This window comes from Pangasianodon hypophthalmus, chromosome 21 (genome assembly GCF_027358585.1).
Source record: "Pangasianodon hypophthalmus isolate fPanHyp1 chromosome 21, fPanHyp1.pri, whole genome shotgun sequence".
Lineage (NCBI taxonomy): Eukaryota > Metazoa > Chordata > Actinopteri > Siluriformes > Pangasiidae > Pangasianodon > Pangasianodon hypophthalmus.
In genome coordinates this window covers 7194709-7206918 of record NC_069730.1, presented here as the reverse complement: position 1 = coordinate 7206918, position 12210 = coordinate 7194709, and the positions used below count along the sequence as shown (strand labels likewise).

The 12210-nt window shown below is 40.4% G+C and overlaps 1 protein-coding gene across 1 annotated transcript in view; it reads right to left on the bottom strand.

The window, feature by feature from the left end:
- The window catches only part of atm (ATM serine/threonine kinase), a 59771-nt gene that overhangs the window by 44971 nt on the left and 2590 nt on the right, over positions 1–12210 (bottom strand). Inside the window, exons 3-11 of the mRNA XM_034314802.2 lie at positions 10057–10178; positions 9827–9972; positions 8171–8335; positions 5329–5491; positions 3795–4033; positions 2629–2798; positions 2258–2391; positions 1620–1994; positions 627–827 (exon numbers count right to left, since the gene is read on the bottom strand). Of these exons, the coding sequence (XP_034170693.2) occupies positions 627–827; positions 1620–1994; positions 2258–2391; positions 2629–2798; positions 3795–4033; positions 5329–5491; positions 8171–8335; positions 9827–9972; positions 10057–10178 (1715 nt within the window). The remainder of the gene's footprint in view (positions 1–626; positions 828–1619; positions 1995–2257; positions 2392–2628; positions 2799–3794; positions 4034–5328; positions 5492–8170; positions 8336–9826; positions 9973–10056; positions 10179–12210) is intronic.

Below are 12210 nucleotides of genomic sequence, written 5' to 3'. Positions count from 1 at the left end.
AAATAAAAGACTGAGAGAGACGGAACAACTGTTTATAGCTGCTATAACGCAAACGACAACTAGAACCAACTCGATTTGCAGACGTTCCACAGCGACAGAAGTAACTATAAATGGATAAAAAGTAAAGTTTTCTTTTAATAAATACAAATTGTAATCATTGGCAAATAGCTACAAGAAACAAGAAAATAAAAAAGAAGAATTTAATAATAAACAGGAACATAAACAAGAATATTACAAGAAAATAATCAACGTCATGTTGGTAATAGCTGCTTTGTGATGGACATCACATCACCGCATCATTGATCATTTTCCTAAAACAGCACGTCCCGAAGTGTTTTATACCTTAACTTATTGTACACAATCTTTGAAAACTATAAGACAGTTGTACAATATTAGTAATCATATGAGCAAGAGAATAACATCAATGTCCTTATCATAATAATTATACACTACTTACCTTTATTTACTAGTTATACAAAATCTCAAGTATATCAATGATCAAGATACAGGCATTCAGAACTGTTCAAAACTAGTAACTGCATTCACATGATAATACTAATAAAATATTGGCACCCATATATACAGGTGGTTAAAGCACAGAAACCCGAGATTTAAGACGTAAGCACCTGCAGATGATTGGGTGAAGCTTGACGCTGTCCTCCATCTCATCACTCTGCTCATTCATAAGCAGCCAGTCAATGAGTGCTTCTTTCAGCAAGGGCGGAGAGCCGGCATCCAGCAGCACCGATGACAAACACTCACTGCTGTACACACTCTTCGGAACCGAGCACTTAGACAAGGCCTGGGCGAGGCTGAGGGCCGAAACACTACAGAACAATAATCAAAGGAAGAGTGTATTTATTATAGCAGGATCCTAAGGTTTGAGCCCACTACTGATAATAAAATTTCTGCAAAACTAGTATTAATCTGTTAACATCGTGTATTAGAAGCATACCACAATATACACTCACCGGCCACTTCAATAGGAACACCTGCTCATTCATGCACTTATCTAATCAGCCAATCATGTAGCAGCAGCAGCAGCGCAGTGCATACAATCATGCTGATACAGGTCATGCCCCGTAGCCTCAGATTCCTGTTCTTGGCTGACGGGAGCGACCTGAATGCTGTTGTAGTCTTTCCACCTCAAGGTTTGACGTGTTGTGCTTTCTGAGGTGCTTTTCTGCTCACCACGGTTGTAAAGAGTGGTTGCTTGAATTAACATAGACCTCCTTTCAGCTCGACCCAATCTGGTCGTTCTTCTCTGACTCACTTTTCCCCATTCTGATGTTTGATAAAAACATTCACTGAAGCTTTTGAATTGTATTTGCATGCGCTGCTGCTGCTACGTGATCGGCTAATTGGGTAATTGCAGGTGTTCGTAATAAAGTGCCCGGTGAGTGTATATCAAACAACACATAATACTGAGTGTGTGTAAATTGCATTAAGATATCTTCTAATTTTATAGAGATGGGTAATAGTCTTGAGACTGAGACCTGAGTTCACAGTTGTTCATTTTAGTAATCGCCATACATCTGATATTTATTCTTGGTATTTATAAAAACATTTATAAACTTAGCGACAGGTTTTCAGCAGGGGCGACTGCGAAAAGAACTCACACAGATGGTTTACACACGCCACCAGAGAAGAGCTTCCAGAATTCTCTGTCGACGGGCACAAGGTGGCACTGCACCAGGGTTTGTAACAGCTCTAGGCACAGAGCCTCGGTGTGGGCAGAACTGACGCCTCGCACTGCCAGCGCCCACACTCTGGCCCAAATCCGGCCTACTTCCGCCGGCAGAGCCTGGCTCTTTCCTGAGATTTTGGCCTGGCACAGAGCCACCTGCTTCAGGCAGCGCAGCACGTACGGACCCCTCTCTCCTCGACGTTGCTGCTCTCCCAGCAGCTGGCACAGCAGAGATAGCAGAGGGGCCAGCTCATGGGCAGGAAGCATGGAGGGGTACTTAGAAGCCAGAGCAGCTGTCACCTGTAGCCTGGAGATGCAGAAGAAGAAGAAGTGTTGGAGCTTGGAGTCTACACCAAAAGCAATATGAATCATTCGGGTGTCGTGATTTGATCATTCTTTTAAATAATTCATATTATTCCACAGTGCCACTAAAAATCTCATTTAAATGACATTTTCCATCATTACATTATCTTTACCCAGACTGTGGAGCATCATCAATTATTAATTTTAAAAACAGATTACTGTAAATTACCCAGACCCTACTAGAAATATATGAAAGTAAAGGATTACCAAGGTATCATGTCGAAGTCGCTGTGATGGGGTTGTAGGTGATCCCTCAGTGTTTCCCAGCCGAGCTCCATACGCCTCCGCTTACTGCTCTGTGTGCTGTCCCTCAACACAACACGCAAATCCTGACTAAACAGCTGAAGAAACAAACACAGATACAGTTATCTAATATTAAAACAAAATATCCAAGTTCATGCAGCTGACACAATTCAACAACTATAGGCGCTGGAAAGCTGACAACTCAAATTAGATGTTCCAGGAATAAGCCAAAGACTTTTCTTTATTACTTTTAAATACTGAGACTCGTCATTTTCATACATTCGCTGATGTGTACGTGACGGAAACTGATGAAGTAAAGGCAAATCATTTATCACCTGGTGGCAAATGTCTGCAGTCAGTTCAATAAGGTTTTCTTTGACAGCGATATGACGAGAACCCGTAGCGTACTTTCCGCGACTGCCGATCTGGCTGATCTCCCCCACCAGAGCATCGTACAGGCTGTAGAGGAGACTCTGCCATTTCGCCCAGTCCTCTGCGTGGGCACCTGGACCGACACACAGATGATAACATTGCTAACAAGTAAATCCTAGCAGGCAGAAAAAAAGAATTTTACCACAAAAAAACCCTAGTTTATATCTATGGACCATGAACATATCTATGTTTGAACATATATTCAACTAGCTGAGTGTGTAAACTTACTTTATACACCTGTGACACTATTTAGCAGAAGTGTGTGTCAGGTCTGCAGTTTGGTCTACGTCAGATATTGCACATAAGAATAGTAGTAATAATAATAAAGTATATAATATAATAATAAATATGCTGTCTTTAAAAAAAATTCTTGCCTTTCTTTTATGAAAGGAAAGAATCAAACTAATTAAAAAAAAAAAATAGTTCAATCCTTAAAAAAGAAATCGTGACCTATCACAGACCTGTGTGATAAATGCTAAAAGAACATATTAAATGTTGACAGACACTGCACATTCATTACTCAACGACCTGCTTATTAACACAGAATGTAAAAAACCTCGCACTTTTACTGTTCTTTTGGCTCGCAAGACTGTGGTTCATTTAAATAAAAAATTTGCTTAAATAAATTAGCAAAAATAACCGCTACAGAGGCAAACACATATTATTCATGTCCTGCGTCCTTTCCCCTTCAGTGAATTGGCTTTTCCGCTTATATGCATTTGGGCTGACGGATGCTGAAAAAGCAAGGGGTCAGAAATAAATGCTAAATGTTGGCACCTCTGCGAACAGTATTATTTCGTTGGTAATATATACATATATACAGTATATACGGTATACATACATATATATGAAAGATGTCAATACTTTTTTTCAAACCCCCATAAGCATTAATAAGAGATTAAATATAGACCCCTTTCTTGTACGGCAAATATTAGAGGAAGAAACGAATTCACAGCTCTAGATGATGACATTACAGCACGGTACAGTAAGTTTTTCAGACTGAAAACATGAACTCTTTACAGCGTGTGTCTGCTTGCACTTAGTTGGTCACACTGAGCAGAACCCTCACCCGTCTCCAGGGTCTTGGCTCCTTTGGGATGATGCACGCTGAGCTGCATGTTAAAGAACTCCACCATTTCCTCTTTCAGACTGGAGCTGGGCCTCATCTGGCTCCACACGTACACGATGGAAGGAAACAATTCTTCTCCGAGTCTGCACACTCGTCTCCTGCGGTTCATGGCCACGGAGCGCAGGAAGACGTTCAGAGCGGAGATCAGGTGCTCCAGCACCTGCAGCTGTCTCTCTGCTCTGAAAGAAAAGTCCACAAAGTCCTTATTTTTGCCAAAGTAATCAACCAGCTATTAAACATCCAGCTATTAAACAACCAGCTATTGACCAAATGTTAGAGTAGAATAGAGATGATGCTAGAGATGATGCTTACAGTGAAGGATGCGCCTTCAAACTAATTTTAATCACGTACTAATACCATGAGAATGGTTAAACGACAGGAGAGGGGGAAAAAGGTGTCTTTAATGTGGCGTAATGAACTAGCATCAAGTGTCACTTTCCTCCTGTTGGTGCCAGTGCATGTGTTTAGGTCTGAAGTGCGGAAATATTTAGTTGACAGTCAGTGAAGGTGACATTAATAAAGTTGTTGCGGTGTATTCAATATTTTAGCTTGTAGCAGTACACGTTCTGGCATAACAACAGGACAAGAAAAAAAACTACTTTTTTCCCTCTAATTTACACTAACAAAAATTATTCATACAAGAACTTTTTATTTAATAGTATTTTATCTTAAAAACATATGAGGCAAAATTATTGCTTCCATAAAGTACTTTTAAAGTACTTTTTTCTTTTAAAGTACTTATAAAGTCCTTTTGTCATTCATCACTATAGGGGAAATGCTACTGAGGCAGATGATCAGGTACTGGGATATTTTATTTAAAAAAAAAAAAAAAAAAAAAAAAAAAAAAGACAATTTGTGAAGCTTGAAATGGTATGCATGCAGCAGGGCTCAAGGACCTCTTCAAGTGTCTCCAACTACAGGAATTAAGTTCAGGGCTGTTATTCTCTCCAGAGAATGCTTCCCTATATTTTTACTGTGGGGTGCCAATAATTTTGAAACCACTGTTTGGTTGTGCAAAGTAGAATCTTAGAAATATGTACACAAATTTCAGAGTTTCTTAGTATTTGTTATGTCCCGTTTTTGCTTTAATGCCTGTGCTTTAATGCACTTGAGCTGACAGAGTCCACGGGTTTGTGTAAAGCCTGATTATCCATGTTAGACCGAATCCGTCTGCGTGTTCTCTGAACATGTGCAGTGGAAGGGATAAGACTCACGGAATATCTGATCTTTTGTACAAAGACGTTAACATGGTCAAAATCAAATTTGCTTACATTTAAACAGTGACCTAAAATTGTGCAACGTCATAAATACTGAATAGACAGGATGCTGCAGGAAAGTCAGGATGATTTCCTTTTTCCTATCATAAATAAATGTTTAAAAAATCCCAGGTTTTCAGTGTGGTCTCAGAAAAATATATATACATATATATGTTTCACATGACTGAAGAGTATACACATACTCTGTTTTTTATTACCTGGTGTTACTTAGAGCTCTTGAGAAAAAGCTGAAGAGTGTGTGCGACAAGCCGTCAGTCTGAAGGCAGCATCCCTGAACCACAGTGTGAATGATCCTGCTCACTAAAACCCGGTTTATGGATTTGGATGCGGTGAAAAGTCCGCAATACACATCCAGCAGACCTAGACAACAAACAACAAAACAACAGACATAGACACAAAGATATGCACTGAAGATCAACACAACAAAAATTTCCTTATTTTATTTACGCAACTACGTTTTGCTTTTCGAGGCAAATCCTGGATTTCAAATGACACACTTAGCGACACACTTCACTTAGTAAAGTGCATTTAAACTTTAAGGATATTTGAATCAGTAGTGGGTGAAACATACAAGAGTCCCCGTGTGGTTTTATACGTATGCAGGGATAGACAAATCAGAAGCCGGGGTGTCCAGAACAAGCAGATTTCTTGTCAAGCCAATTCGTTTTTTTATTCACAGTTGCTCAGCAACCAACACAAAAATAAACCCTGCTTCCTACTGACTTTCACAAAGCGTAAGTTTTCTTTTCATACGTAGCTTTATTTAAGCCTTGATGCTGTAACTATAGAGCATGGTTCCAAACCACACAGCTCACTGCACTACACACACCGACTGAAAAATTCAGCCATTTACTCAAGAACCAGGAGCCTCAGGCGTAAACAACCTGGCAGATCACCTCAGTCCTCCCTCAAATGGATATGAACATAATGATCTGCTTGTTTGTTCAGGTTTTTCCTCTTGATCATAAACAGCACATATGGCTCAGGAAAGCTGGAGCACTTCCTACTATTAAACATAGCCAAATATTTCTCTTAGCTCCACCCAAACTTTTTTTTTCCCCCTTTGGCTATGTCCACATTAATCGGGATAAATTTGAAAATGCCTTCGGTCCACACTGAGATGGCGTTTTTGTCCAGTGAAAACGGAACTTTCTGAAAACACTCTCCCAAGACGTTTTTGCGTTGTAGTGTGTGCCCGAGAAAACAGAGATATACAAAAACAATGCCGTATTTTTAGTCACATTGCGCAGTCATGTGACCCATTCAACTCAAAACAAGCAAAATGGTGGACGATGTTGTACTGCAGTTGTTGCGCTTGCTATCCAGTTTGATCGCGTTTTTAAAGATTAATGTAACTGCGTGTAAAACCTGTAAAAACTTTGTATAACTTTCAGATTGTATTTTCCCAAAGGGGACAGAATGTTCACTCACAACTACTCAGTGTTTTTCATCAATTCAAAGAGACGGAAAGTAAATAAACAGCTGACGGAAATGACGCACGTGCACTATAGGGATGTAAGCGTTTCCAGATTTTTCAGTGTAGACCAGCAGTTTTTTGGAAAACGTTTGAAAACAGCAGTGCAGACGGAGAGCATTTTAAAACGAAAATATAATGGATGTAGCCTTTATTACTGGCCTTAGATTATATGGAGTGACTTCCCTACAAGTCCCTGTGTGTGAGCCGTTACTACAGGAACCATAATAAATTACAACGAGCGCATTAATATAAACCTTCTATGATACCTTTAGACGTACTGAGAAGAGGCTGCAGGAAGGGTGGAACATGGCTGCTTTTCAAAAACATTTCAACTTTTCTAAAAAGCACACAGTGACGTCAAGCACTTTTTACTGACAATCAAGTCGCACTTGAAGAGTTAAGTGCGAAAAACAAATACAGAGCACAAAGTGCTAGTGACAAAATGAGTCTTGTTAGTGAGTGAATATAAGGAAATTTACATCATGCTGAATAAAAAATATTTCATTACCAAAATTAACAAAACAAAACTTTCACAGACTTTAACAAAAATAAAAACTTTCATATTTTTTTTCAAGCGATCTGCAAGTACTGTAAGAATGACTTGGTATGTTCGGGACAGTCACAGTAGGGCTGGGCGATATCACCATCAGAATCAGAATCAGACTGAGCTTTTACTGCCAAGTGTGCTCACACACACACACACACACACACACACAAGGAATGTGAACACACATACCAATAAGATAGCAAGACATATAATAATAAAAATTACAAATAATATATGTATGTATACACACAACTGTTCATGAGGGAAATGCCTTGTTGGAAAAAGCTGTTCTTGTGCCTGGTTGTTCTTCACTCTGGATGAGTATAAGTCCCTTTAGGGTGGGCAGGGGAGCACCAATAATCCTCTCAGCGGTACGGACACATGACAATATGATATTGATATTGTGATAAGTTATATCACAATACACTTTTCTGAGATATCGCGGTGTGACGAGGAGGAGGGAGAACCCAGGCTGCGAGGATGCACGCCTGGCACTGAGCTGTCTAAACAGTGGGAGAGAGGGATAAAGGAGCAACTGGAGACGCTGAGGGAGAGATAGAGACGCACGCATGTCATGTGTGTTACGTAATGTTTATGATTAAACTTTACGCTGGCGATCACTCGGTTCCCGCCTCCTCCTTACCCGTTGTTGTTTGAAGATTGTTACACGCGGATATTGTGATATCTTTTTTAGTTTATTTATTTATTTATTTATTTATTTATTTTACAGTTAAAAACTCTGGATGCGGATTTGATCAAGTGTTCTACTGTCGGTATCTTTAAAATGGTAAAATGTTACAGGCTTTTTTCCCACATTTTTAATTATTTTTCTCCTTTTCAGTGTTGATTATTTTTACACACATCCTATACAAGTATCAAATAATTGAAGCTAGGAAGTTAGATGATTCTAGAAAGGACTGCATCGCGTGAGCCACTTCTGCCACGTGTGAATGCACACTAACTGTAGCTTCTGGTAACTAAGTGGATGAATCCAGGTATAAAGATTTCAACTCACAGTGCCACTGCTGCTGAGTAATCTCACACCAGTACTTGCGGACAGAGAGGATGTTCTTGAGCAGGATGCTGCTGTAGTCCTCTCCGTACGCAGCACAACTAAAGGAGCTCTGCAGAACCTCCACCACATGAGCCAGCAGATCTGCACACTTTAACTTCGGCCCTCCTGGAGGAGGAGAAAGTGGAGTTTAGGGTTGATGTCCACCAAAATCACACCATATAGGCACAATACATACACATCAAACTCATTCATTTACTCAAAGATGCATTAGATAAGATAGATTAGTCATTTGCAACATTTGGATAAGTCCCACCCATGTTCGTGAAACTCCGCCCCCAGGATCTATGGTGCCCAGTAGAGTAGAGTATCTAGAAAATGATTAACAGGAAGCGCATCCAAACACAAACAAGCATTCTGAACCAGAAGTCAGTTTTCCACTTTTTCCACTTTTCCCGGTTATATATACAAGTAAGGAATAATAATAAAAAAAAAAAAACATCGACTATTGCAGCTTTAAGCGTAAGCATGAAGGCGGGTCTAATGAAAAACATGGGCTGAACACATACACAAACTACTGAAAATAATACATGCTAAAATATTTCTGAAATATGTGCATGATAGCAAACAAGAGCATTACAGTAAACATCTAGCAAACTCTGAATTATAAATACAAGCCAGAAATGTGATGAATCACAGCTCAAACACTTATCACACTGAGCTGAGAACGGTCTGGGCGTGGCCTAATATTCAAATGAGCAAATCTGATTGACAGTTCTCTGTCTGAGACTTCTAGCATGCTAATCCATGCTTTTGCTCGCTAGTTTGCCTTCATTTGCTGAATTAGTTCTCAATCTTATGTTAGCACTCACTAGTTTAATTTCACTGCCTAGTTTACTTTCACTCACAGAGAAAGTTTTCACCCAGTAGTTTGCTTTCGCTTGCTAGGTTAGCTTCTGTTTGCTAGTTTAATCTTCGCTTGCTAGATTAGCTTTCACACACTAGTTCGTTTTAGCTTGCTATAGGTTAGCTCTTGCTTGCCAGGGTAGCTTTTGTGGAAAGATTAGCTCTCACAAAAAACGGTATGCTTTCACTAACTGGGTTAGCTCTTATTCGCTACGGTTTGTTCTCGCTCACTAGGTCAGTTCTTCCTCAATAGTTAAACTCTCGCTTACTGCGTTATCTTTTACTCGCTAGGTCATTATGCACTCACTAGGTTAGCGTTCACTCTCAAGGTTACACTTTGCTCGCTAGATTAGCTCTCACAAGCTAGTTTGCTTTCACTCGCTAGGTTAACTCTCAGTTGCATTGAGATTCCACTCTCAGAGTCAGATTAGCGCTCACTTGCTGTTTTGCTTTGTTTGCAAGGTTAGCGCTCGCTCGCTCGCTCATTAGTTAGCTCTTGTTCTTGTACAAGTTTGCATTTCCCTGTTAGGCAAGATGACTGATACCAGCTTTGTGACTGATTAGGAAGAAGCTGCCAATCTTTATCCAAACTAAGCCCCGCCCACTTTACAATTCTAGTAAATGTACACATTCGAATTATATAAATAATCACACAATCAGTTCATAAGATCAACGTGATACCATGATATAACATACAAACCGCGCAATGCATTAACATTTTTAAAAAGTGAGCAAGCATGGCTGAAGGCTTACGTTTGTTGGCACATCGGACAAAGAATTTAATCAGGCTGCTGATCTCCTGCATCTTCTTTTGCCGGTTGGCCTGAGTGGTGGCTGAGACGTTCACTTTGCCCGACTTCAGGAGCTCCGTCTCCTTCTGCAGGTACTTCTTCAAGAACCTGGAGTGAGATTATTTATGCATGATTTAAGCATGGAGCACACCCAAACGACGGCTGGCTAGTCGAGTGATCAGCATCACACACCTGAACACAGCATCCCAGGTGAGCTGGGTGCTGCCTCTCGAGGCTTTGCTGGTGGACACATTGTCGAGTTCCCGCACCGTTTCAGGATCCCGAAGAAGCCTCCTGAGACGATCAACTTCCTTCTGCATGGGAGAATAAAGTAATTCATGAGTATGAGGAATAAATGGCAAGCGTGACCTACGTCCTTGTCGGTGTGGTACTGTCCTGCTATGAAGCACAACACTGGCTTAACGCTGAACATCGTCAAGAATGTGACAGATAAAATTAGCTAAAATATGAAAAAAATCAAACGGGTATTTGTCAACCCTTCATGTTACCTTGACAAACCAATATCTTGTCATGCCCCAAAGAGAACAGACCTCATCTAAAGTTACTGGATATGCATAATAATAATAGCATAATAATATAATATAAATAAAATAATATAATATAAATAATATAGCAAGCATTTCTGTTGTGTAAACTGATAGATGATTTGATGTCATATTTGCTATTCTGTACCTCAAGTTTGGCGTGTATGTGTGTGTATACATATAATGTATGTATTAGTATATATACACATATACATACATATATATATATACATATATACACACACACACACATTATATATATATATATATATATATATATATATATATATATATATATATATATATATATATATATATATATATATATATATACATACACGCACCGCTACTGCTGTATGAGGATATCGGTATCAGGATCTTTAGATCCATCCGTATATATCTGAATTACTGACAACTATTTCTGAGCCAAATCCTGGCGTACTATTAAGTCTTCAGAATCTTGTCTGTTTTTATGGTTTTTGTACTATCTAACAGTAAACAGGCATTGGAAATGGAGCCATGGAGGTGTAGCTTGCCTTTATTTGCTCAATTAGTTCTCGATCTCATAAGAGCTCTCACTTTCTCGTTTATTTTCACTGCCTAGTTTCCTTTCACTCGCAAAGAAAGTTTTCACCCAGTAGTTTGCTTTCACTTGCGATGTAAGCGTTTGTTTGCTAGTGGCAGTCAGAGCGGTAGGCTATCGATAGACAAGAATGGAAAGACTGCAGTTTAACACACAAGTGAAATAAAACTGCTTTGAGAAACAAGAAAACTCTGTTTCTCTCTCACACACAATCTATCTTGCCTTGATACGTCCAAATGCTCACTCACTTGCCATTTCACACACTCACACACATTAATTGTTCATTATGGTGCACTGAAGTCATGTCGGAAAGATCGTATTTACGAGTTGAACGCACACGAACGCCACTACAAAGTCGAGTGGGAAACTCGGGATTTTCTTTGAGTTCCGAATTGGGGGCGTGTCAGTAAGAAAACATGGTGGAATCAGTGGATGCAATGTCTGTAGCTGACGGTAGATTTGTTGAAATTGAATGGGCATTTAGAACTGACATGTCTTTGTCAGGCTTTTTTATTTACAATAAAATAGGTGAGTGAGTAGAGTAGAGTAGAGTAGAGTAGAGGTGAGGTGAGGTGAGTAGAGGTGAGGTGAGGTGAGTAGCGTAGAGGTGAGGTGAGGTGAGGTGAGGTGAGGTGAGGTGAGTAGCGTAGAGGTGAGGTGAGGTGAGGTGAGGTGAGGTGAGGTGAGGTGAGTAGCGTAGAGGTGAGGTGAGGTGAGTAGCGTAGAGGTGAGGTGAGGTGAGGTGAGGTGAGGTGAGGTGAGTAGCGTAGAGGTGAGGTGAGGTGAGTAGCGTAGAGGAGAGGAGAGGTGAGGTGAGTAGCGTAGAGGTGAGGTGAGGTGAGGTGAGTAGCGTAGAGGAGAGGAGAGGTGAGGTGAGGTGAGGTGAGGTGAGGTGAGGTGAGTAGCGTAGAGGTGAGGTGAGTAGAGGTGAGGTGAGTAGAGTAGAGGTGAGTAGAGGAGAGGTGAGGTGAGTAGAGTAGAGTAGAGTAGAGTAGAGTAGAATAGAGTAGAGTAGAGTAGAGGTGAGGTGAGGTGAGGTGAGGTGAGGTGAGGTGAGTAGCGTAGAGCAGAGGTGAGGTGAGGTGAGGTAAGTAGAGTAGAGGTGAGTACAGTAGAGGTGAGTAGAGTAGTGGTGAGTAGAGTAGCGTAGAGGTGAGTAGAGGTGAGGTGAGTAGAGTAGCGTAGAGGTGAGGAGAGGAGAGTAGAGTAGCGTAGAGG